The 27,277-nt window shown below is 43.4% G+C and overlaps 2 protein-coding genes across 2 annotated transcripts; both read right to left on the reverse strand. All coding sequences in view use genetic code 11, as the record gives it.

Annotated features, from left to right (window-relative positions):
- Positions 1-1,086: 1,086 nt before the first annotated feature.
- Positions 1,087-7,553, reverse strand: EGR_05694 (putative urea active transporter; the record flags this gene model as incomplete). The annotated part of the gene is made up of 6 exons (XM_024494943.1): positions 1,087-1,278; positions 1,546-1,740; positions 3,188-3,363; positions 3,691-3,807; positions 4,181-4,364; positions 7,413-7,553. The coding sequence occupies 6 exons, from the start codon at positions 7,551-7,553 to the stop codon at positions 1,087-1,089; spliced, it is 1,005 nt and encodes a 334-aa protein (XP_024350639.1).
- A 6,003-nt stretch (positions 7,554-13,556) lies between these two features.
- Positions 13,557-26,397, reverse strand: EGR_05695 (Centrosomal protein; the record flags this gene model as incomplete). The annotated part of the gene is made up of 9 exons (XM_024494944.1): positions 13,557-13,667; positions 14,205-14,302; positions 16,502-16,583; positions 16,673-16,745; positions 19,530-19,582; positions 22,833-22,911; positions 22,972-23,101; positions 25,883-26,009; positions 26,188-26,397. 9 exons carry the CDS (start codon positions 26,395-26,397, stop codon positions 13,557-13,559), a joined length of 963 nt encoding a protein of 320 aa, XP_024350640.1.
- Positions 26,398-27,277: the final 880 nt, after the last annotated feature.

Genomic DNA, 27,277 nt, shown 5'->3' on the forward strand with positions numbered 1-27,277 from the left:
TCCGTGGTGGATTAGGTTAACCACTCCGCGGTAAAAAAAGGGCAAAATAGGAGGTTGCTGTACTCATCTTGAAGCAGTCTTGACAAAAAACCTTTAGAAAATATTCATAGATAATAAAACAGAGTGGAAGTGCCCTCTAGAGCCTTTGAAAGGTGAGGAATCTTGACGTGAGGTGGTTGATCAAAGGCATGGCAATGACGTTCATGGAATAGCAGACAAAATTTCCAGAGAATGAATAAATAACTATAAAATAACAGTAACAAAAATTTTATCATTATACAAAAGAAACGGGGAGAGGTTTATCAGTTTCGGGGCTATTTATTTCGCCTTTTTGAAAGGGAGGAGTGGTCATTTCGTCTGGAATATTTTGGTGTCTGCATGATGCAACGCCAAAGGAAGCGGACGAAAAAAAGTGAAAAGTAAAAGGAGGAAGTGTGAAAGTCGTCAGGTAGTGGAGACTTACTTCTCATCCCTCTGACAGTGGAAACAGGCCGCCATGCTTTTGCACCGACACCTCTCCCTACTCTCGCAGCAGCGGCCGCGTCTCAATCCGCACAAGACACAATTGTTTACCTCCTCCGTCTTTTTGAAGGGCTAGAACAAAAAAAGGTTGAAAAATTGCTTTCTAAATCAAACAGATATTACATTTGGGAAAAACACTTTAAGTATTAAAGTGAAGTGGATGCCTTCTAAGTTTTGATGTCCCTTGATTCAGTGCGTAAGTAGGGGGTGTTCCCGTCTAACCGGGATTTTTGAATTTTAAGGAAAAAAAACTCCCTTCAAATTTTGTTACACTCTCTTTCTACACCTTAATTTTATATTGTGGCTCCTTGCCAACTTCTGGTCACCTTCAGTATGGAGTGATTTGTCAGTATGTCTAAACCGTCCATGAACAACCTGGCTGCTTCATTGCCTCCCCCCGTTTTTAGTTCTATAAGATGTTGGTGCCTCCAAACAGTGCCTGTCCGTGACAAATTTGATTGCAGTGATGTATCAGGACTGGTGATGCATGTGCTGCTCATTCAGAACCACACAGATGTTCCACACGATGATGTCTGGTAGGCGTGATTTGATGAGAGCTGGAGATCACGACAGCTGAACTGGCCAATGTCTTTCACTGCAGTGACGGGCAGCTCCATTGCTCATTAATAGGACTTTTGATTGCTTGGATGATGGATATACGTTACGTCTGTCTCCGTAACGCCAGAAGCCATGGTGGTTCCCGCAGCCCACCATAACAATGGTCGTGGCTGCAAACAATCTCGCCAACAAGTGGTTCTGGACAATCAACGTATGTATGTAATCCCCATCTTGAAGCCGCGCAAGAGAAGAGTGGGTCCATGAGGAAGTGAAACAGAGGAGCTGTTTATGGACGATCATATTAAAGCTGTCTGGATGTGGAGGGGGACCGTGTCTAAAAAAGTCGTAGCTGATGCTCCCCGAAATGCACTTAAGTCACGCTTTTACTAAATAAGGCAATTTGATAACTTGAGAAATGCGTCTACTTCTTCCAATGAATTAGCCGAATATTTTAAGTGGACCTACCCGAATATAGGTCATGTAGACATCGACGACAAAGATACTACTGATAGCCATTACTTCTGAGCAGATGCAAGTTGTCACTGTACAGATTATGACGGTATTGAATAGCACGGACCCGAATCGACCAAAGAGGAACTCCAGCACAGCATAGACTATCAGACCTTGAAGGAAAAATTTTTGAAGGTCATAACAAGAAGCCTGGAAGTAAGGAGTTAAGTGAATTTATATTGCCTATGGGTGTGCAGTGGAGGTCGCTTAAGTTTCCAAAAACTGCACTTCCAGTCGGTTGTGTGGCGTCCTTGTCACGCTAGTGGCTCTTCAATCCTTCTGCCAGGTCAGTCTGAGTTCGTATGACCTCAGAGAAGACTGGAGATGCTGCGTTGGTGGTAGCGGAAAGCAAACTTGGTCCTAAAGGGTAGCTACCTCAATTTCCATTGCTGAGTGCTAAACCTTAACATGACGAAAGATAGACATCTACCACTGAAAGGAGGATCTGCGATGGCCCCTGATAGAAGAGCTAAAACTGACATCAAGCTTCGGTAAATACCCCATTCTCGAGTTCCATGGAAATGTTGTTGACAGCCGAAATGAATCTAGCCCGGAAACAATCCGGCAATGTTCGTTGCAGGGCTGTCTACGGTCTGGTGTTATTCATCAATGAATAGGGTCACCTTCTGTTGTTTCAGCTTCAAGGTCTCGTGGTGAGATCCACCAACATCAGATCATCCCACCACTTAAATGTGGGTGGCTAAAAAGTCCTTACATGAGGGAATTTAATCATGCAGCTCACCATTCAAACACAACCAAAAGGCGGCAATTTGTTTGATGGGTCGGGTTTTAAAACAGGCCTGTCTGGTAGAGAGGCTTTCGGCGCCAATGTTGGTTCAGGCAGTAAATACTCCCTAAAAAGGCCTGCAGTCATAAAAAGGAAAGGAGCTCAAATCTCCTTCTCTCCGAAAAAGCGTAAACACTTTCTCTTAATGGTAGTGATGTGACAAAGAGCTACTTGTGGCAGACTGGTGGTTGTTTTAGCTAGCTAGACGATTTTAATGTGTAGCTAGTCAATTTGGGCGTCAGCAACTGAGACCTCTGGTCGGACCATCAAAACAGACTGTTTGTCTACACTTCAGGCGGCTGTTTAGGAGCTGCACTGATGGTAACCTTGGGGACCCCACCGCCATGGCAACCCATAGAAAAAATACTAAACACGTCTAAAGTCAATAAAATTTTTATAAATAACCACAACTAATATGCTGTAGAGTTTGCCAAGACCTGTGGCAAGTATACGGACATCAAGAAGTACACCATAGATGATCCAGACCTTCCGAAGCCAAAACTTCTTTTGCATCTAGGGGTCAAACCATATGGTTAGACGGGATATGTTGTTCCACTTCTTTATCGCTCAGTTAATTTAGGCTTATAAAGAGGCATTCGTAAACGCCGATATATGAAGACTGTCCAAACTCTTCCGACCTCCAGATATTCGGCCTTCACCTCGATGCCACAGACCCCTCCTTCTTCAAACTCTACTACTTAGCTTCCAGTTTTCCTCAAAATAATTTTATCTTTTTAACTTTTTGGGTAGCTGATGTCATATAAGAGATGCGAACTTGCCCAAACGCTCCATGAGGTTCGAGAGCATGACCTGTCCATAACTCATATTGAGAGCAAGGTAGCCCAGTCCACAGGCTGTGCCGAAGACAGCACCCACAGGGAAGAAGAAAAGTCCACTGGCTACCAAGTTAAATCCACTAGTTTCAGGTTCGGAGCTTAATACACCCTGCCAAAACGACTGATCAAGCAGGAGAAGTACCAAGTAGTCTAAAAATTAGAAGCTATATAAAGGACGCTGAAATGGAAATTCAGTAGGCTAAACTCAGTGAACAAATTTCTTAAATACTATTTTTAATTTTCACTGCTTACGTTTTGTTTGCTTCTATGTACGTTTGTTTAGTGTGAAAAGTGGAAATTGTGGCCTAAAATATTTCCAAATTCGATCAAAGTTTTTAGGTACTTGTGCATTGAGGGCGCTCAAGTAGCCACAGTAGATTGAGAGTCGTCACAAAAATAAATAGAAAGATAAAGCTTTTTAAAGTCCTTATCACTGCCAAACGTGCCAAAGAGTTTTCAGTGACTGCTAAAACTCACCATCAAACTCTTTTAAGGCATGAAAGATGGCGGGAAGTGATCGAAATGAGAGAGCTGGTGTTGTGCTGTTTCGAACTCGTTGGCAAGCTGTCAAGGCGATAAGTCGTTCACAATCTCCTGAAAGAGCCGAAAAACCATCTCTGAAGTGTAAAATTTAGTTTTTTTCTCAGGACAAGCTGGTTACAATTGATCAGGGACCAAAAATTGTTTCACTGATTTGTGACGATTTCCACTTCATCCTAATGCGTTAAATCGTGTTTTTTTTGCCCAAAACTTGATACAATGGTTTATTAGGGAAGGTCAGCTGAGCTTGTAGTCCAGTGATCTCTTATTTGGATACACCCTTCAAATGACAGGCGGACAGATTTTAGCAGCGTCGTGACTGGGGCATGCCATCGACTACCGAGAGGGAGGAGGAAGAAGAAGAAGAGGAGGCATACTCTTGCAACTTTTCCTTGTAGCACAAAAAACTTAAAATGTTTCTGCTCACCCAGGGGATATAGTCCGGAGTTGAAGAAGATGGCATCTCCGGTGAGTACCACGATGGAGACTAGAAAGGCGGTGGTAACATAGGAACTGCTGAAGAGGCTGGAGATGCCACCGAAACCCAGGATTACACCAACAGTAAAGATAATAACCGCCAGGATTAATTCCTTGCTCACATTTGGAGAGATCTGTATGAGAGCAGTCAGAGATCCTGGCAGAAGAGTTTAAGATGGCAAAGAAGTGATTATTTCCAAATCCACTTGGCGAGGTATGCGTCAGTCTATCAGCAAGATAATGCCTTCTGCCCTGTTCCACTAATCTCTTACTTTAAACTACTCCTTGTATCGTGTTAGGTCAGTTGAACAAACCTCGTGGATGCAAATCAAGGCTGTCTGTTGTACAAATCAAGAATGGTGCGAATCTTAAGGTTTTGAAGTTGCTCCTCAAGTACAGTTCATGTCATTGGTTGAACCCGAACGACCAGCCCCACACTTAAGACACACCGCATCAGACTCACAGGGCTCTGCTTACTTGGTGTCTGTGCGGGTGTGGTGCACTAAGGTACCAAATTGACCAGGGTCAATTTGTCACGCCTCAGAGTTATCCACTCCTCACAACCAGAGACGTATGGGTCAAGTGGGCAAGAAGGACTTCTGCCTTTGTAGGAGATAGACAGCGTGAACCCATAAAAGAAAAGGTATATGCTGACTCCTACAAGAAATCACAATAAAATAGCTCACACCCCACCTTTTACAACTCAGAATCTTACACCTCATACCACCATCTCAAATGTCAGGGGGATTTAAGAAGTGGAAGAAAGGGTAGGAGAGGAGAGGTGAGATCAAGAACGATGGGACTAGGTCCAGGTAGTTCGCTTCACTAAAAGGAAAACTGAATTACAAGGCAAAATTAAAAGCAGACTTGTGCTTCGTTGGAAGAGGATTATAGTTCAGGGATTGCTTTGGTGATGTGTTCAATGTATCAAGTGCATTATTGGCTTTTTGCAAAAAAAATTGAACAATTTAACCCGCTCACTGTATACTACTAATTCCCTTTATAAGTAGCGCCAAATACTAATCTATAACCAGAGCGCAAATAACAGTAGGTGCAAAGCACAATTTAATGCCAAAGTTAAGGATGTCTCCACAAGCTTGTCAGGATGACATTAATAGGCGTAAAACAGGAAGCGATTGAATACAAGACTGATTAGAATCGACCGCCCTGAATGTAGAACTTTTGCTAGTTTAAATCCACAAAATGTGCATTCAAGTAAGCAAGAAACGGAGTTGGAACCAGGAAGTTGTCAGTGTTAGTAGAATTAAGGATCAGAGGCCTCAATTTAGGGGCAAAACTCAAGGTGATATTAAGTTTTGTGCACAGCACAAATCCCGCTTTGGAATCAAATCGGTATTCCTTACCAACCTAACTCTTTAATGGGTTTGCAGAAAAGATGACAAATCTTTATGACACTTTCTTGTCAGTTGTTGCGCCGCATCTTGCAATATAGTGAGCTAACACAATGGTAGGAGGCTTTATAAAGCGTCGTTCTAACGGTCAAAGACATTTGGACTACTCAAATCTCCCTAAACCTGGAAATACAGCCAACCGCAATGCGAATCAAGCAGTTGCTACCAGGTCTGATTAGCTACAAACGGTATCTTTTTCTTCTTTGAGTTCATCTCGACCTGATGGCATTTTTAAACGTCAAATCCTGTTTGCTGTCATTTGTATAACTGCTTCTACCAGCTGTAGCGACGCCAACAAAGTTAACCTTGTTGCTCCAGTGTCTTGATTAGCCGATGAGCAACAGACCTGACAGGAAATTAACTGTGACCACAATATCGGCCAAGGGGGTGCCGTACGTGAGCAGGGGAGGCAGCCAGATCGGACAGAGGAGTTGTCTATTTTGAGTGCACACATCATGTGTGCTGCGGAGGTAGAGGTTGCATACAGGCGGTGAGTGTTTTGGTCATGAAATGCTTTGACCGTATAGTCGTGTCTAAGTCTTGACTACCTGGCGGGCCTGAGTAAGGACATGGGTGAACCGCACATGTGATCGTGTTGTGCCATCCCCACGGTCGACTAGCGTTCCTGCATGCGTCCGATGGACACAACAAGATGACAGGAGTCGCAAAGCTTATACGGGGAGAAAATGGAGGAAATGTCACATAAAGGTATAGTAGCTAACTTACAGGTACGTTGGTGATGAAATAAGAAAAAAAGGGGAGTTGATTTATCATCTAGATACTGGTATCGACTATGAGAAAGTTGGTGTCTAAGACCTCCAGGTCAATCGGTCATGTTACAAGACGATATTCACCAAGGCTCGTCTTGTGTGCACAAATTAGATCCTTCCAAGAAGTGTCTTTTATCCACAGTTTGAGTCAGTCGTTTAGTAAGGATTCCTTAATGACTACATCAATTCTCCTCTGCCTTCCAGACTTGAGCATTGAAGAAAGGTTGGGTCAGTCGATTTGCGTTTTGAGTAACAAATTACAGTAACAAAATGGGAATAATAGGTGTCAAGTCATTAGTTAAAGAGATTGTCAAGCCTCATCCCTGGTATTTTCTGTGGGCACTTTGAGTGGTCTCTTAATCCTTTATCCACTCATCTACCAGATAAGATGCCGCCCAAGTTCAACAAATCGGGGGAGTGAGGCAATACCGTCAATCCCGAAGAAGATGCTACTCCCAATTCCTCAAAAAACCTTTGTTACCCACATGGATCCCCAACTCAATCAGTTAAATGTGCCCTCAACAAAACGGTCCTCCAGTGCAAAGGGTCTTCAAATTGGAGGTAGTTGGGAGAATTGAGGAAAGTACTCGAGTTAGATTGCAGCCAGAACCATCCTTGCTACCTTAAATCGGACTTTATCGCATTTCGGATCTCCCCATAAGCCTTTCAAAGTAATCTCCAGCGATGTAAGAAGCACTGGCTTTGGGAGAGCCGAATTGAGGAGACAAGTAGAGAGGGCGCCCTCGGTTGTGCCACCCCTCCTACTACCTGAGGTTGAACACTTCTATAACCCCTTCTCTCTTCTCCTTTCCACTACGAAGGACTCTTTGGACAACTTAAAATTAGATCTACTGCGTTACCAGGTTTTGTACAAAGTCCTAAGTCATGCTTCTCAAATGCGAGACAACAGGAGCAAACTTCTAAGTATTTACTGTTGTCAGAGGCAACAAGAAAGGGCTAGTGGTGTCATTAAAATTGGTTCGCTTGTGACGAAACTCACTCTGTCGCCACTAATTAAGCTACTTAAGACACGCAATCGTGGGAACTTCCCTCCTGGACTCCTGCCTCCATCAATCATGACAAAGACTTGGAGACCCGTCTCCTTTGTAGACTGGTTAGAGAATTGAATCGGTAGAGCCATTTTGGGTTCATTTAAATGTAGTTTATTAACTAATTAGACCACAGTCTACCGAAATCGGAAACAATGGAAAGGAACACCGACTTTAGATACAACAGATTGCATTATTTTATACGACATATGTGAGAGGTTGCTGTTAAGAGGAACAAGCTCGTTCATCCAGAGTGCGGGCTCTTAGTGTCCAACTTTAAATCTGGCGGCACTCAGTTACCAAGTCAGTGGAAACGGGGAGGAATTGTCCTAATGGTGGGTGCTAGACCAATTCACTCGACCCAGTAGTAGGTCTGCGATCTGGATTTAGCAGCTGATCTAGTGGACTCCATAATCAACTCACCCGCCTACACGTATTTACCCTCGAATCGGACTGTCAGAACCGAGTCACTCGGTACTTGACCACTTCCTTTTGGTTTTTCTTGTAGCTCCTCAATGTGTTTTCATTCTGTGGAAGTGAACAATCTAGCCTTAGTGACCTAGTAATCATCTCATCTTTCGTCTCCCACCTTTTCTTCCACTCCTCAAATCCACTTGACATGTGACGTGATGTGATGTGTCCAATGCCAAACAGTGTTGATGGCCAGTCGGAGATCGGAGGGGTGTTTGATCAGGAAAAAGGAACGAGGTTGGAAATGAGATGAGACTCTATCTTCCTCCATCCCTACCATTCCACTGTGTGGCGCAAGATCTTCTCATGGGGTGAGTTCGGTGGCGGGGTGAGGTATGAAATGCAAGTTGCGAGATGTGCGGTGCAGAATATTTGGCTGTGACTTCTTGTAGGAGTAAGAATATTTCCCTTCCGAGACTGTTTTAGCTATCTGGTTGGTTTCTACGACGCCGGATGTCATTTCTGCATGCATAGAAGACATCCATGGTTGTATGGTGTAGATACCTTGGAGGCGTGGGTGGTTGATCTTCGGTAAGTTGGTTCTGTGGTGTGCCATACAGACACGCAGAGTAAGCAGAGTCTCTTAAGATTGATGTTGTGTATGCCGTAGAAATGTGAAGTGGATATGTGGTAATGAATAGCTCGTCTAGAGAAAACCAGTAGCGCCTTTGCTTCCTTAACAAGCTCTCGAATGCCTACACATTTCAGTCCTTTTCCCATGTTGGTCAGAGAACTATCTAAAATAGATGAGATTTTAATTTAAGGCAAGGGAGAGGAGAATCTGGTGTCGTCTTTGTTTCGGGTATGATTGAAACCCGGTTGTTTGGCTTCCACCACGACTTTTGCGATTAATTTACCCCTAAATCATTTATTTTGTTTATTTTATTTCGTAATATGCGTTGAGCACATAAATCTCCCTTTATTTTCATTCACAGTGACACTAATTTTTTAGACTTCTTTAATGGGACAGGGCATTCCTCTTAAAGTGGTTCGTTTTCCACACCAACTTATTTAAATTACTTCTGGAGCGCATTTTGTTCAGCTGCCATGTCCTCCTCAAAATCTTGGCAGCAAATTTGACGTGGAGCGATCTTCTATGTACAAAATCCAAATTTACCCGGAAGGTACATTCAGCTGTCACGCGATGACACGAGGGTTGGTTTGAAGGAAGGCGAGGAAAGTAGCTGAGGATACAGTAACTACCACAGTATCACACCGAAATTCTTGGTTCTCTGACACAGTGCTAATAAAAAATTGTATGGTCCTTGCGGCTATCACTTGTTGGATCCTAGTGGGGATCTTACCGGTAAAACTTTTATGCGGCAAAATGCATTAAAAAAGATAGAACAGAAGTCTTTTAGCTCTTTTTAAAGTTTCAACTCATCATGCTTGTTCCAAAAATTCGTGAAGAGGCAAAAACAATCCTAAATATCCAAACGTCGAAATTTGATGTTTTCTAACAGCATAAGCTGAAAAATACTAACAAGACAGAAATGTTTTTATTACTATGAAATAAAGAAATAAGAGTACTGATTATTTACCGATGGAAGTGTGTGCAATTCCAATTAAGAGTTCTTTTTCAATTTTTCGACGTTTCTACCGTCTATTTAGTTCCCGAATGTTTTGGAAGGCGCGCTCTTCCTTGCTTCTTCCTGATTGTCTGCTAATAGGTTTAGTTAATAACCCCTCCAAGTTCAAGGTCAACCATTTGCTTTTAATAAGCGTGACCTAATCGGCCAATCGCCGCAGACGCGGACAAGGACTCGGGCTCAGAGTCACACCTGGCTGCCGTTGTTTAGCTACCCGAGTCGATCATTAACGCCAATAAAGTCATCTGCCTTGAAGTCTTAACGCTTATCTTGGGAACTCTGAAACCCCAATTATAAGAGCTGTCATCTCTGCCACAATTCGAAAGAGTCATTGTAATGTGAGGGACAAGATGATGTAGTGGTTGGGAAGCATCCACCGAAGTGAGTAGCTAAAATCGCTTGCACTCTAGAACTCGATGGTAGTGGCCAAACTGCAAAGTTTTCTGTTAGTTCTTCTGTCCTTTGCGTTAATTTGACCTGGAACTGAATGAATACCCTTTTTCTACTTTTGACAGGGTAATGTTGCCTACATTATCACTTCCAAGCACCCCCCTAATATCCTACTCCATGTTTCTTGGTCATGCTACAAGTCATTTTACTGTACGACTTCAATGAGCTATGATCGTCCAGGTAAACGGGCATAGTGATCCTCCTTGATGGAGGCTCTTGTAAACCCCAATTCTCTCCTCTTCCCTATGCACAACTTCATTTACTGGTGGCAGATTGATGAGCCAACGGACCAAATTACAAAGGACACCTTATGCTAAGATTTTATCTTCCCATCTTCAAGTTTAAAGTTGACACCGGACAATTGTTAGCTCTCTAAATTAGGGGCTGGGATGAATCACCTCGTAATTGATGGGAGAATATGACTGAAGGACGACTCACTTGAGCAGATCTCGAAACTCATCCCGAGGTTGACAAGGAGGGCGCAGAAACAGAAAAGGCAGTGGACAGGCGTACCGAAGCGTGTACGTACCACCTGTAGGAAGGTTCGGGCACCCGGTGCCTTAGTTTTTAACTCCACTGTCAGCGGTGCCGCCAAGGTGGTGGCCACGCAAGCTGCTATTGCACTGAAGTACGCTCCACCGACACCGTTCTAACCCGAAAGGCAGAGAAGAAAGTCAACCTTCGTGAAGGCCTCTAAGAACTCTATCCAAGTGTGAGTTTAATTCATTTAGCGAATAAATAAGCGAAAAAACGTGGAATCCGTCTCTGGCCCAGTCTATGGTCACTTGGCAAAATCGCTCAGTCCTCAATCGAGCTTCGGCGACAATGACTTGGGTTAACCTGGGGAGTCCTGTAAAACGCACGCGATGATTTATGGACATACATTATGAATCAAGAGATGGATGTGCATCTGAAAGCCCATACGGTTCTTTCTAATGTGTTTTCAACTGCTTAGAGCCAACTTTATACCAATTGAACGAACCTGGTGGATGTGATGGGAGTTTGCCTGAATGAATGTATTACAAGAAAGTGCGACAGTTGAACTACATGCGATTCTTCTGAAGTCCGCAAATAGATTTATTTAAAAAATGTGCAAAAAGGATAACAACTTTTTAACGACTTAAAATGATAAGGATAACACATGTGGGCAAATTGATCTAGACTATCACCTTTGGTAAAGTGTCATGCAGGACGCCCAAGTTCTCTGACAGCTTGTCAAGATTTAGGCAATGACCGACTACAAAATGTTGGTAGCTCTTAATTTATTGTCATGTATGTTTTCTGTGTGTACTAAAGGAATCTCTGCTATACAATGCCTTTGTTTTAAAAACCACGACTAGAATCAAAAGCTTGTAGCATATGCTACTGAGATAAAATAGGTAGCGTATCACTTGGTGCACGGCTTGGGTTGTATCGATGAAGGAGTTGCAAGAGATGAGTTTGGCAACAAAGTAGGCTACAATTACGCCCGAGGTTCTTCTCCCTCCATCGCGGTAAATCTCCTCGGTCTTCTCCTACAGATACAAAAACCTGAACATGAGTGAAACCACATATATTCTTGCATGTTATGCGTGGGTGTTGATTCCAACACATATTCACAGGGCGGGATTCCATTAGGAAGGTCGATAATCCTTTAAACTTTTAAGCTGAACCAGTTTTGAGATGTAGTAAAGCACAGCATAGTCACTTTATTTTATGTTTTATCTGTACTATTTTAGGTGCTTCATTATTTCTAAAAACTTATAACCTGAGTAAATTATTTGTGCACAACGTTTCCAAAATCTGGTAAACAATGCTTCGGTTCTTTAATACGTAAAGCATTCAATTCGTGTAGATCGAAGCTTTCGTTTTTGTGGCATGGCGTCTCAGCGATACTGATCACAAATAGTTATGACCAAGTACATATTGAGAAAAATATGCATTGGCCTATGCATAAAGGACAATATCTTCCTATCTTATGTAATATCATTTGTCAGATTACTCGTTTAGTAATTTTTCTTTCAATGACCAAATAATCTTCGAAACGAGTAATCAGAATTGAGCATTAATTTGCATTAATTTGGACTTAAGTTCGTACTTTAAACTGCTAAAAATGAGTAACTACAAGCCATTTTTTGCAAAATTTTCTACATTTTAAGCTTTTATAGAGCAAATTAGACAACTAGAAATCGTAACCAACTTTGGTTTTAAACGTTGCCGCAGCCTCCAAATAATAGCGCTTAGGTGGAAGTGTCTTGCTCCAAAGCCTAGATGAGAGTGTGGTTGTCCAACTTGATATCACTCTTTACACAAGATGGCATCTTTGTAGAAAGTATATTTAGAAGGTCGCTTGATTATTTATTACAATGTCTTTCCAATAGTTCGGCTTCTTTTAGATCTGGCTTATTCCCCACTCTTATTTTATTAGGCGTAGATCGCCGTGCCTATGGGAAATTCACATGGTAAAAATGGTTGCATTTCCGTAGGTAACTTAATAGGAATTGGACCTAGCATTCAACATTTTGGCTATAATGGTTTCAACGCCCTCACTGAAAGGTGGATTTAAATATAATGCTTGCACGGACGTTACAAAAATCAGTGTGGGTCATTTTTCTACTTTGCATGGATAGAAAGCCCCAAATATTGAGTATTAAGTCATCGGCTGAGGAAGCGTTGATTGCGCTTGCCTTTGTAAATCCTTGTTTGGACCAAGGATTTTCCACTTACATACCCTTTTGTAATCACTTTTTCTTCTTACACATGTCTTTTTTCACATTATAGGTTGTGTTTTTCCATGGAAATAATTTATTACTCATTGGCAAGGATTATTTGCGCAAAGCAATGCGTCCGCAGCATTTGTTTGTCAGTCGTTTTAGGATTTTTTGAAATCAAATGGAGGTACAGTATGTGACACTTTATTTGCAACAAAGTAGTGCATACGCATTTTGGTTAACTCTTTGTTTTGGTAAGCGGGCCACTTTAGACCTCCGCCACCGTACCTTCGCCTGGCGGCCTGGCATCCGGCCCATGCCAGTAGCCCCACTATGCATATATTTATACATGCATATATATTTTTACCGAGTATTCTGTCCTTTTTCCTCTTAGGAATGTCTTAGGGTGCTGCGGCACGGTCTTAAACCTCCTTTTTATCCACAAAGGCTCCCGAACATGTAGAAAAAGTTTGCTCCCCAGTTACTTTGATACTTTGCAAAGTATGAGGGGTGGATCGTATGGAATGTCAAAGGCCTCGAAATATTGCAAATATGGAGATACCAGACAATAAAAAAACGGAATTGAAACAGATGTAATCTTTGCCATTGTGAGTATGTTTTTTATCCAGTTATCAGTTCTTTAATACTGAGTATCAATAGTCAACCTTCAAACCAGCTTTTCTTAGTATTTTCTATGAAAAATAAGAAAGTATTTTTGTCTCCGCTTTTGTGAATAAAAAACAGCTGTTAATACACTTATCCAGTTAAAATGTGGTAGTTAATAAAAGTAAATAGGAGGTACCGAATTTGAATCGCGTCATTCAGTTAAGGCCGATTAAATCAAAATTTTTTGCAAAGGAAATATCCTTTTTAAGCTCTTAAAGTCTCTAAGGAATTAGATAATCCAATTTGGTTTATTTTGAACTCTTTTCATGTAAAAACTCATTTGTATTAAATTAAGTGATGGAATTGCCACAAATCTTGAAGCACTGATTACCAAAAACAGCTGATAATGGGTAATTTCGTGTTTTTATGCATAACCAGAAGTAAGGCAGACTAAATTTCGTCCCCAAACCATTTAATTTCCTTTACTTCCTCCTTAAAGCAAATCTCCACCCCTCTTGACCTAAATATGCTACAAGACGATCTGCAATGAACTCACGTTCTCCTCGAAGCACTTTGCCCTAAGCCAACGCGAAATGATGAGAGCCAGCATTAGACATAGCCAAGTGAAAAGAACGAAGGTGATGAGGAAGTTCCCCGTGAATGGATTCAATCCAACCACTTCACTGGACCAGGGCTCCGGCTCACACAAGTCCACGTTCATCTCGTTGATGGGAAAAAATGTAACTGGAAGCTGCATCTCTCTCCCACCTGCTCGTCTTATTTTTCACACCCAACCATCATCGAGCTGAAAGCGCCCAATTTAGTGTAAAGAAAGGAGTATTAAGTCTGCTTGCGTGTTAAGTCACCACCCTAGCAATGGGGCGTTGACTCTTTCCTCTCGAGGTTGGCTTGCGCGAATTCAAGGGAGTCGCCTAACTTTCAAAATGGCGACTTTTATAGGAAAACAGCATGATGAGAAGTGAGCAGTTTTCTTCCATAGGTGGTCATCACTTCGTTTTGATAGAAACGAATACGCTTATAAAAGTGGATTTACAGAGCAAAATAGTACGTTACAGGTTAAGGTGGGATATAGACTGCACTGGGAAGGTGATGCGTGCCTACTTAAGAGGAAGAGCCGTCGATTGTGGTGACTACTCTTTCTCTACTCATATTGCCATGTACTGCTGTGGGCTACGAGACCTTCCGAAAGGTGGTACACGACAAATCGGTCTGGACTAGGCTGGCAGCATGGATAGAATGTCAGGCTATCGGGAAGGAAGATAAGGCTCTACTGCCTTTGTCAATTTAATCGACTAAGAGCTTTTGCCTTGTGAGCTGACACAATAGACCCGAGGAGGAGTGATGTCGCGAAGATTTTTGACTCCAGTCCTCGCTAGATGGCAGTAGCTTGTGGCACGTTTCTGTTCTTGAATTTAAATGGCTGCAAATACGTGTGTATGCGGCTGGCCACTTTGTCTGGTCTACCCTCGACTCCGAAAGTCATTCCTTTTCCGACTTTCTGTATGTGCTGAACGTTCGAGAATCCCTTGCTTCCACCCTTGTTCTCCTGATTGGCTGTTGTCACGTCCGGATCACTCTCAAGCTTGCTACCACTCCCCATGAGGGAAAAAGTAGTTAAATGCTCTAAATAAGTCTTAGGTCTGTCGGGAAGCAAAGGCCTCCGCTTCGAAGTCTTATCTACTGATTACTCACGCTGATTGGCAGATCTACAGGATCTTGACTCGGTGGAAGTGCATACTACTTACAAACGTAAGTAGAACGGCACAAGTAGTTTTAAGTGCCCGCGGAGTTTGACACACACGCAGTTAAACAAAATATCAAATCAATACAGTTGTATTTGCAGTGATCTACCAATGGACACTTCAATCTACAGTTCCCATTCCCCATGTAGCCACATAACCACGAAAGGTAGCTTTGTTAGGACTTTGGAGAAAAGTTGGAATTACAGCGGGATAAATGGTAGAAACAGAGCCTTCCACCGTCACTTTGAGGGTGTGAGCATTAAAGTACAGAGAATGGAAAAACACATCAATAGGGGATATTTCGATGTAAAAAGGAGTTAAAAATCAGCTTTTGTGAGATGCGGCTTAACTCCCGAAACGCTAATCGGCGCTTCACTGACGGAAGGAATGAGCTAAACGTACCTCCTCGGTGAAAGCATACATGGCAACGATATCATAAAGGCAGTATACTTGTCACTAGAAAGATAATGAGGTAGGCGATTTTCCCTCTTGACTTTCTTCTACAGAGGTCTTCCAGCCGGTGAAGCAGCACAATGAAGTGAGTGAATGCAAGGCTAGAAGATCAGTCACGGATTGGAACCACTTCGGTGGACCTCACCAATAATCTCCAACAAGGAGGATTAGATGACGTTCTGTCAATGACCTTCAAAGACCGCAAAGGGTGTATGAGTTCGGAAGGACCGTCGGTTTTGGGGTAAAGAAGGCGGCGATAGATGAGTGGCATGAGTGACGTGAATGAAATCTTTGCACCACTATCTTGTCAAGAAACCGAAGATTAGTAACTCAGAGAAAGCAAAACAAGTGGAACCCCGATTTTCCTCCTTTTTTATAAAAAAAAGGAATTTTTCAATTAAATTGTTAGTGATGTGGCGCGTTCAAGCTAAATCGGGACTATTGGCAGCGCACCGAGCAAAAGAGGATGATTTTGTAGCGATGCTACATGTGGTAGTGACGAGTAATTTCTATTGCCCACATGTTGTCCGGCGGTCTGTCCACTGTTGACCGCGGGTGTCAGAAGTAGAAGAGGTAGTTCATTCATGGAAAAGCATTTGGCTCCAGCCAACGGATGTCTGCAATCCGTAGACACTCATGCCTACCAAAAGACTTCGGTCATGTGCTCAATCTCAGTTAAATAATCGACAAGCCTATTTATGTTAAAAAAGGCTATTCGTGACGGTCTCGGTGGACACATTACCTGTGGCAACATTGCACAGGACACAGCTTTTTTCCGGATGGGGACGGTGGACATAGCAGGCCCTTTTGCAGATGTTAGCCGACAATGGACGCGAATTTGATTTTTGAGAATCCCGTTGGGATAACAAATTTTTCCGTGGCAAGGACTTTCAAACCTCGATTTAACAAAGAGCTATCTCTTTGAATCAAACTAAAGATGGAGGAGCAAAAGGGCGCCTCTTTGGCGTTTGGTACCTTCATCTCTGAACTCAAAAGTCTCGGTCTAGCTCAAGCAGACTTTGTAATTTGGAAGAACTAATTATTTGGACAAAATCAGTCGTATTGAAATTTATTAGGGTCTGAAAAACTGAAATAATTACCTAAAGGAGAAGCGAATGATTAAGTACCCAAATAAAATAGGATTTTTTAAAACATAAACTTCTCCGCACTAATCTTACCTACAAGTTACCCATTCGCATAACTGTGGAACTTCTCTGAAAAAAGTAAAACGAATTTCCAGAAAACGTTGGTATTTTCTTTTCCTTTAACAACTGTTAAGAGGTCTGACGTTGCCATTTTAAACGACTTTTAGTAGGAGAAATCGATAATTTCTTGACCTTGAACCATTGACACGGGGCAAATACGCAAGAAACGGAGGCAAGAAGAGGCTTGGCCTCTATTATAAGCAGTAAAATGGCCTCTCTTTCCACTCCCAATCCTGTTGTGGAGGCCTCCGAGGAGGTGAAACCAGAGGTGCGGATCCGCTATCCCACCAGAGCTCCGTTTATGCGCTACATGGAGAAGTTGGTGGCGCCCAGGGCGAGCGGTGAAAAGGCACTGCTGGAGAAGCGACCTGCCCCAGCCTATATGCTTGAACCATGGCCAAAAGGCAACACCTTCACAATGATTAAAAATGAACGTATCAAAGAGCTGCGAAGACAAGCAGACGAGAGGCGTAAAAGTGAACTGGAACGCTGTCGTATACCCGGCAATGTCGCTCACAAAGTTCCGCGTCAGTATCGCCAACCCTTCACAGCACATAACAATTTAAAGGAGCTCATCTACGAGGAGAATCTCAAGGAAGTGCACGCACATGGAAGGCTATTTGGGCCGCCAGAACTGACTTATCAACCGAGACGTAAGCATAATGTTCCACTGTTGGAACAGACACGAATTGATGCGGACATTTCCAAGGACACCAAGGATGCACCTGGTGAAAAAAGGGGTGTTTCGTCAGGTGATAGTGGGACCAGTAAGGGAACGGACTCTTATTCTTGGGATTCCTCGCAGAAAGAGAGTGTCTACGACGAATCTCTGCTACCGCAATCGGCACACGATGAGCTACCCAATCGCATTTCGATGCTACGTCCTGCGACCGCTGCTACTGGTGGTGCAGCTCCAGGATCTACCTCGTCCGGACCTGGATTACACCCTCTTGAAGCCTATGATAAAAATTTTGACCAGGTCAACACGTTCATTGATGACCGACGAAAGATTTGCATGGTTAATTTGGCTATTCGGACAAAGGAGGGGGAGATAGCGAGGCTAAACAAGATGCTGGAGGATGAGGCAGCCTTTCTAGCAAACGAAGAGAAGGAGCTAATTATTCGACATGACGAACATGACAAGTACTTGAAGGCAATCTGTCTACGAACAGCAGAGGCGATTAAGAAAGCCGATTCAGAGACTCGGAAGAGAGTCCAAATTACGGATAAGATCAAGCGGACGCGATATAAACTGGCGCACATGAATGCGGAGTGTATAAATTTGGAGGAGGAATTCCTGCGTCTGAGTACGTATAAAGACTTTCTCGACTCGGTAGCAAAGACCCTGGTGGAAACCAAAGCTGCTGATCAGCGCGTAGCGATGAAATTCGTAAAGGTGGATAAAAATTCTAGCGCCGAGGTGGCAGAACCCGTTCCACCTCCTGCACCAGAGGAAGGCGCATCGGAGTCAGCAATAAATGCTTTCTTCCGTAGCCCACAGGATCTGGTAGATATCCTCGCTGAGTTGGAGTCAAATAACCTAACCTTGATTGAGAATGTTCAGGAGCAGGAAGAAGCCTGTGAGCGACTGCGTTTGAAAGCTGCCAGATTGCAGAAAGTGCTCGACGTTGAACGCACCACTGTGGACGATCACATTGCTCGAGAAGAGGACATCATTGCTAAGTTAATGAAGGAGATTTCGGAAATCGAGAATTCAAGAGAGCAAATAAAGGAGTTCACCTTATTAGAACGTTATGACGTCTTTTCGCTTGGCAGTATCGACCAATTCGATCCACCATGGCTTCGAGAATCGCGAACTAGACGGGCGTTGGATGAAGAGGCGGAGAAGCCTACAGTTGGACAGCTGTTGGACATCCTTCATGAACAAATCCACAAACTTTATTGCAGGATATTTGGCACTGATGGCAGCACACGACTCGACACCCTGATGATGTTGAAGATCCTCGAATCAGCCACCGACGACCTGGCTCGTAGTCTGGCAAAGTACAGTCGTATGCAAGTACTGAAGGCGAAGAAAACGGTGGATGAACACAATAGACTCTTAGCAAGGCAACGTCAGAAGGAGGTGGAGGCGTTAGCGCATGAAGCAAAGTTAAGGAGAGCAATTGCCAAGTCTAAAGAGCCACCGAGATGGCATATGGGTCGACGAATTATCGATCGGTCACAACCGCCGAAGGAGAAGAGGAAAGCGGGTGTGGAAGTGCGCCAAGAGACGGTGGTTGATGAGGACGCAGATGCAGATTTGTTTGTGTGATGAAGGTGGCAGACGATGCAAGAGGACCAGTGGTGAAGTTAGAAGGGAAGTTGTTTTTTCGAAAACACTAGGGTCAGTGACAATGATGCTTTCAGATGTACAAATAAATTAGGCACCTTTGTGGCGATTTTTGGAGCTTGCTTAATAAAAGGGACTGCAAATTGCCTACGTTGCCGAACGGGGTGGAAGGGGGGAGTTACTAGCGAGACGAGAGGAATTTTACAACAGTTTTGAAGTTCCCCTTTCCATCCTGGTCTTGTCGATCCAGATTGTTGTTGATAGCTCTTTGGATCAGCGCTTGATACACTACATATTGTAGAGCTCCAACCTGCAAAACAGTACAATAGGATTATTTCCTTAAACATTCCAATCAACTTCAAATATGCGGATTTATATGCCAAATTCCTGATTGGCTACCTAAATGATCGAGTTATTCGTTGGTCTAAATATAAGTTGCTAACTAACTTAAATTTGCTTTTGCTTCGACTGAAATAGGGACCCAGCACTAGTATTTTTCCAGGTTAAAAAGTACACCAATAACTTAGGAGTCTAAAAAAGATCATCACTTGCATATGCGCTTCCTTAATTTCTTCACAATTGCAGAAGATTCCCACACCACCTAATTATTTAAAAAATGAACTAAATAGTACACTTATTGCCGTTCAAACTGTCGGCGAAATAAAAGCAAATTTTGAATCAGATTGACAACATATGCCACTTTAACGGCTTTAAGCAAAGGTATGAGTATCGAAGTTATCAAGCCAATTTACTCGATAATGTAGTTGGTCTCAAACACCACCTTAATTAATATTGGCTTACACTCGACTAACCAATTAGACGCTCAGGAGCGGTTTGTGTGAATTGACTTCTTATTGCGGTCGTCACATGACCACAGCGGGCAGTCGGAGGATTCGTTTTACCATTGTCGCGTTTGTTGCTTTCGTATAGGCCTTGTTTACTGTTCCTTTGACCTTGCTCATGATTCTTTCGAAGGCAATAATTGAAGAAGTCGGTGCAGCTGTTCCCATCCATCCCTGATAAGTGGGACGCTATTCACTCAATTACAGTCAGGCGCAGTACAACTGACAAAACCGTGTTGGGTGTTAAATCAAGTAGTACGCATCGCGTTGGAGATGTCCCGTCTGGTCATACAGAATCACCCGAGGCTATAGCAGAAGAAGTAATGTGGGTCACGCTTGTTAAGGAGATTGAAATGTTACTCCGTGGAGTCGCTTTCAGCACCGCTATAGTACTGCCTGCTTGAAGAGACCAAAACTAAACCGGCTCTCTGAACGCCTTCAGACTGGAGGTTATCTATCCGGTTAAAGCCCAAATAAGGCCTTTAGATCATCAGTATTGCCACTGTTGGTGTAAAGACGGCACCACCTAAGTTAGTTTTATGGTGGAAGCGACCAGCTACTACTCAACTCATAGGTGACGTAAACAACATGGTAGGTTTCATGTTCCTGAAGAGGTGGGATCGGTAAGTCGCGCACCGAAGGCAGTCAACAGAGACTGCTGTCCTGCTATTGTTACAGGTCATCTAAAAGGCGTAAAAGCTTGGACTAACGAACAGCAATTCCAACATCATAACGATCCAATCAGCTGCAGCAGCTGCTGTCCCATTTACATCTTGTACCCTCCTGATGCCCGTGGCTGGCAGTGAGAGCAATGGTGCTCCAACCACCCACGCAAACCGCTCTATAGCTATTGTAAACTCAGGTCCTCACTCCTCCACCTCACTCTTCCAAACCCCCTACTGTAAGCAGGCTTCCTATCTCTACCCAAGAAACCATAGGCCTTTAACAAACAGGGTTAAGTGGTCCTAAAAAGGACCGTGGAATGTGACGTGGGGGTAAATGTGCTCCTGACCAACTCCATTGCCAGCCCATCCATTTATCTTCAACTGTCGTAGGGCTCAAATCTCGTATAAGTGAAATAGTCTAAGGTGTTCCGTCAACTCATCTGGGCGTTTGTAAAGTCTTTTACAATGATGGCAAAATCTTGACATGTGCTTTTGGAGGCGCTCGTAAGTAAAGCACCAAAAAGGGCAGAAGAGACAATCGTAGAGGAATATACTGCGCTTTGTGTCTTCGCCCCCTTGCACGTCAAGGAAGAGCATTGGAAGACTACACAGGGTTCGGAATTTTCGACGATGTTCCTCATACCCCTTGCAGGATGCGAACAGCCGCCGACAGTAAGGACAACGATGCAGAGAATGCCGTCCCATTCTTCACCTCTTGTCGCGTACTTTGTGTTTTAACCATGCTTCAGCAAGTGCCGCCCGACATATTTATATAGAAGCTTTCAACCAATAGAATGAGAGGCTTGCTTTAAGCAATAGTAGACGTGCGTCTCTGATTGGTTGAAGAGGGTGGGGTGGTAACTGGAGAGCCAATTGGCTGATAACTGAGTTGGCTAGGATGCGAGCTAGCTAGATAGCTAGCTATTGTGTTGACAGGTATGCCGGTAGCACCACTGGTTAGTATGTATTCCACAATTAATTTGCCATGTCTTTCACTGATTATTGAGTGTGACTGCCTCCTATCCCACTAGGTTTGCCCCCCATATTGACCAATCAACTATTTTGGAGAGTTAATCCTAGTTATAGAATAACTGACTGACTAGCCCACCAGCCAACCAACAACCCGTATCTGGCATTACCCCTCCCACAGTAAAACGCCAACGAATATGTCACCGTGTTTACGCTCCTTAGGGGACGTAGATACCAGTACGTGGAGTTTAGAGCTCGTAAGAAGTTGCCACACCTTAACGTCAAATATTAATGACGAGGTTTTGAGGTATGAGGATTTTCGTACTGACTGCAATGAGTAGCGAAAAAGTGGTTCATTTCTCACGATTCTTTTGTGACTTGTAGACCTTTCTTGCCCTCTGCAAATAAAAAACTATTGTCATTGTTCATCAACTCCATTCGCGAATTTGAAGCATCAAAGAGACAGAAGGGCTGAGCAATGAAAACCTTACACTACAGTTAGTAGGGATATAACTACCTTTAGACCGAGATTACGCTACATCTATTTTACCATTTCAAGGTCACTCAATCGCTTTAAGACTGCTGACTTTTAACAATTGCAGCCGCCACTTTACGTGTCACATATGAGTGAGAGAGGCAGAAAACTGGTTTATAAGTAACCCGGAGAAAATATCGGTGTCAAATTGCTGACAGCCTCACGGGATACATACAAACTAGTCCAACTGCTAACAAGATATCCAGGTAGCTAGTTATCTAGCTCGCATCATAGCCAACTCAATTATCAGCCAATTGGCTCTCCAAACACCAACCTACCCCTTCAACCAGAGACGCACGCCTACTTTTGTGCAGAAAAGGCCTTCCATTCTATTTGGGAGCACTCAACCCTGATCATTAAAGAATTGGACAGTAGTGGGAAGCCTGGTTGTGTATGAGAATTGGGGAGAAGGAGTGAGGACAGTGGCGGTGGAGCGATGTGTGAGAGATGCCGGACCACCAATGGTGTCACCGTCAGCCACAGGCAGCAGGTGGATATAGGAAGTATATGGGACAGCAGCAGTTGCATCAGCGGAAGTGGTAGCTGTCGATTGGATCGTCATGATATTAAGTGATGTCAGCCTGCAGTAAATTGCATATAATGCAGATGATCAGTAGCATGGATGGATCCATGAATATGGGACAAATGGATGGAATCAGAATGGATGTTTACAGGATGGATGGGTAAATGGTTGGGAACCCATCTCCTCTCCAGGACGCACTATACGACCCTTTTTGGGGATCCTCCACCCCGATTGTTAAAAACCCTTTGTGTGATGGGTAGTAATGAGGTTTCCGCATGTGTTGAGGGGATAGGGGCTCGATTGCGAAATGCATTTACAATAAAAATGGATTTACGATGAAAAATGAAATTAACCATCTGATAAGTTATCCAAATTACTAGACTGGTAATTAATTGTCTACACCAAAGCATGAATGAGGAGAGGAATTGCGAAGTTGTTAGAAAGCCAGACAGTTACCTGAATAGATGATTCGCCAATTTGTTTGTTATTGAAGGAGTCCAATCAGCATTGGCATCATTATGCGGATAGTTGACCGCCCCATCAGCTAAATCACTACTTTTCTTTGGGGCAAAGCACCTTGTGAAATCTGAAGCAAAATAAAGACAGTCAACCGACCAGCTCGAGGCCGTAAAAGTAACTCGCCAAATAATGACCTCACAAACAAACATCTAGATCAGCAGCTCGTGACCCCACTAATTCACACCCCCATTAAAGAGGAATCAAACTAACCCACCAACTTTTCGATCTTAGCCCTACGTCACGCAGACCATAGATGACCTAACGACCCGACCAACTTTCCTCTTCCTCCATGCGATATCAATACCCTTTCCGTGGACGATTTCATCCATCCACCAGACATGCACTGTTTTAGCGCCTTCAGTTAGAAACGCGCGCCTCAACAGCAATTAAAAAGCAACCCAGTGCTACTCGACGAAATAAGCAGTATTGGATTGACTAGAGTTAAATGTCCTAGTGATTTCAACTTTTTAACTTAAAATAACGAAAAATCGAAAAGGAAATTGCTTATGTATAAAATTTATTCCTGACAATATGGCAGATCTGTGGATACTAGTCTTTTATTCACCGACATGCGTAATGCATTAACAATGGAAGTCCAGTTAGGGGAGATGAACGGAGGAGTGGGCTTCACAATTGACGATGAGGAATTTACACATTGCTACGGGATGTTCTGCTAGCAGCAGCGTTTTGGATAGAACGTGCACGTTGTTTCTGGTTGCCGGGATGGTTGTGTTTCTCGTTCTGTTGACTACCTCTGACAGCCGTGAAACGACGTGATGAAGTGGGCCTGAGTGGAGCTGAATTCGCAGTGGCGGTGGAGTGATTTGCGGGGGAGGTTCGAGAACCACTGATGCCAGCGCCGATGACAGGAGGATGGGTGTGGAAAGTAGGTACAGGAGTAGCAGCAGTAGTGGCGGCTGCCGATTGGATCATCTTGATGTTAGTATTGACATTTGCTAGTCGCAGCTTGTACGCCTTGTAGGTGACCTGTGACAATAGCAAGACAATCACCTCTGTTGATCGCCGCCAATGACCCACAATTTCCACCACTTAAAGAGCACGAAATCCACCATGTAGTTTATATTACCTAGGAATTGAGCAGTAGTTCGAAATGATAAAAGTGATGTCCTGAGAGAGAGATTGGCAATATTGACGGGGTTTGGGCCTTATCTTGATATGCAAAGTAATTGTTAACACCTCGATGTGGTTTCGGTTAACACAGATACGAAATGTCGTCAGAGGAGCGGGGGTGGTATAAGCCACGTCCCCAGCTGAACGTTAGTACAGCACGTGAGGGAAGTAATGATGAGTCTACTGCGTGATGGCCCATGGCATTCTAGGCATTCATCCGGGTCACGACCCGAAAATTCATGATGATCCATTCATTCAGTCTAGTTTGCCAAATTTAAAATTCTATGACCCAACTGATAAGGGGTAAAAATTGGCAACTTTCAGTTATCCACTAATAAGTTTCAATCACCCAAAAAGACGTCTAGAAATCAAGTGTCAAAAGCCCAATCAACTGTGACTACTATTCAGGCCAAGGAGAAGTGAAGGAAGGGATGATCAACTCATTTAAGATAGCCACAAAAAGGCTGCAGTGAATACGCCTCGGCGCATAAATGGAACTAATGCCTCGACGTACGTTCTATATCGGCACTAAATTGCCGTCTTTAAGGGAAATGAAAAATAGGTTATCTAGCAATTAGACTACTCTGGAAAGAAAGTATTAAGCAAATTCTGGGATTTTCGATCACATTATCTATGATGCCTCACCATGTTACAACAATACCCACCACCCTCTTAAGTATTTCGTTTTCAGAAGCCACAGCTCTTCCCGAGGATCTGAGTAAACTCTAAGTTTATGAATGGCACTCACAAACCTTCAAAAAAGCTATCTTTTCATGCAGCCGTTTTTGCTCTTCCAGCAGGTACTGCACCCTGAGATTTCCATCCAGCTCCGACACCATCCTCTCAGCCGGCGACGCCGACGGTTCGGACCTCAGTGGCGTCTCATTGGTGCTAGGACGAACTTTATCACCACGACGATGACGAGGACGTGACTGAGGGCTCTCGGGTGGCGAAAAAAGGCACGATGTCACGTCCCCGTCAGGATCGTCAAAGAGACGACGAGTAGAGTTGTTGTTACTGTATCGTCTTTGTCGCTGTGATCGATGCTGCGATAAGGCAGAGATACGCACCGCACTGGTAAATCGATTGGCCAGACTGGACACCACGTTCACTGATCCGGTTGGACCAGCGTCCTCGCCTGCGCCATGATGCCTCCGACTGCTTGTTTTGATGGCAGAGGCTATATCGTTAGCATTAATTTCTGAAAGGACTTTGCGCTGCTTCGAGCCACCGGTAGGTGAGATGTTCACATGGGGCAAATTGAGACCGGACAGGTTGTGCACGGAAGCGGAGGTGGAGGGACTATCCACCCCTGGGGAGGAAAGATCGGTGTTGGGGACGTTGACCGTTCTCTGAGGTACGCTGGGCACCTTGAATTCACTGCCACTGACATTCAAAGAGGCCCGAGGTTCTGGTAAGGCCTGGTAGATGGTCTCTGTTTTCACTGGGGTCTGCTCGTTTCCAATCGCGAGCGATTCACCGGGTTTTACTGCAAACATTAACGAATGTAGAGAAGCAACTGGTAACTAAAGTGGAAAGCTAAATCTACCACTTCATGGGCAAACAAAGAAGGTAGGTTGTTGCATCATTCAAAGGGAGGTGACTCAAGATACTCTAAACCAGCTAAACGTCACGTATTACAGCCACGTCTACTAAAAGACCAAAGTGTTATGCCGAAGATATTACTTCTAACGCAACACAAGAGTTCCCGACTTACCATTCTGACCGCTTGACTTCTTGGACTTGGCTTCCACTACCCGAAGGCGAAATTGGGCATCTAATGGATGTTCCCAAATGCAGATACCGGAACACTTTTGTTGATAGAAAACTGATCCTTTTCGATTCTAGTAGCAAAGATAAAGAACAGTGAAAGCTAACAACCCGATCCCCTATATTAGCAGTAAGAACAGATACAAGGACAAATTTAAAGTTTGCATATGTAATGAAAAAAATTCAACAATCATTTGAAAATGGTAGGGTACGGCAAGTCTTGAAAAACCAAGGAAATCGAAGATCAGGCACCTGCAGAACTATCCAGCCCTTAGGAACTGGAGCGGAAAGACCTTCGCGCGCAATGTGTAATAAATCTGCCTCTTTATCGGGGTCAATGCCAATGTCCCATGCATACATCCGGACTTCTTCATCAGTTGGATCAAGGTTCTCAACTTCCTCAAGAATGGTACAATTACGTAAATAACTTCCCACAGGATCAGAAGAATCAGAATCCGCCATTATCGGAAGTAATGCAGGCCCAATGTCTTAAACACGGATAAAAATCCTCAAAAGTGCCAGAACGCGACAAATCAAGTGACGTTGATGCATACAAACAAAGTTCTAATTAAAAATAGGCAAAGTAATTAATCCCATAATAGGCAAAATCATTTTTAAACTAAGTTGTTAGGATTTTTGGCTTTTGGAGCGCTACAACTACTACAATGGTGAATGAAAGCACTATTGACCTCTAATTTACAGCTATTGTGATCTAACTCACCCCTCAAAAACTTTATCAAAGCCCTTGCCTGCCATAAGAAGTGTTGCCTTTGTTTCAAGAGCGTGATTATCACGAAAAAGACAGCAAAACGCAAAAATTGAAAATTTCGACTCCGTCCCCATGCCACCCAGCAGATAGACAATAGTGGAACTCTAATTGTTATTTTGAAATATCAAAAAAGATGACCAAACGATTATAATCTAGCACAGTTTTCTCATTCTATGTGCACTTGCATAGCATTCCAAGTCATTCAAAAAGGCTCTGCGGCCACTGGTACTGCTTGGAGGTCATGGTGCCCAGAATAAGCCTATCCGCGAAGCTTTAAGTAGCAGAATTGGCATTGTGCGAGACAGAATAAACTCCCATAGCTATTAAATTTTATTGCCAAGAATTGGGCCTCAGTAAACGAGCAACCCTTTCGCAAAATGAAGGATAAAACTGTCCGATGATGATAAATATCTTGTACATTTGCACCTACTTTTTGCGTATTTTTCAGCTCTAAGTGTGTGTGGAAATTTGGTGTCCGTATGAGCACTCTAAGCAATTATAAAAGGTTTAGCGTAAGCTAAACTGAGCTTGAAGTCAACAAGTTTTCTACCACTCTTGATAAAACAATTTGGG

This window comes from Echinococcus granulosus (assembly GCF_000524195.1).
Source record: "Echinococcus granulosus chromosome Unknown EG_S00044, whole genome shotgun sequence".
Taxonomy (NCBI): domain Eukaryota; kingdom Metazoa; phylum Platyhelminthes; class Cestoda; order Cyclophyllidea; family Taeniidae; genus Echinococcus; species Echinococcus granulosus.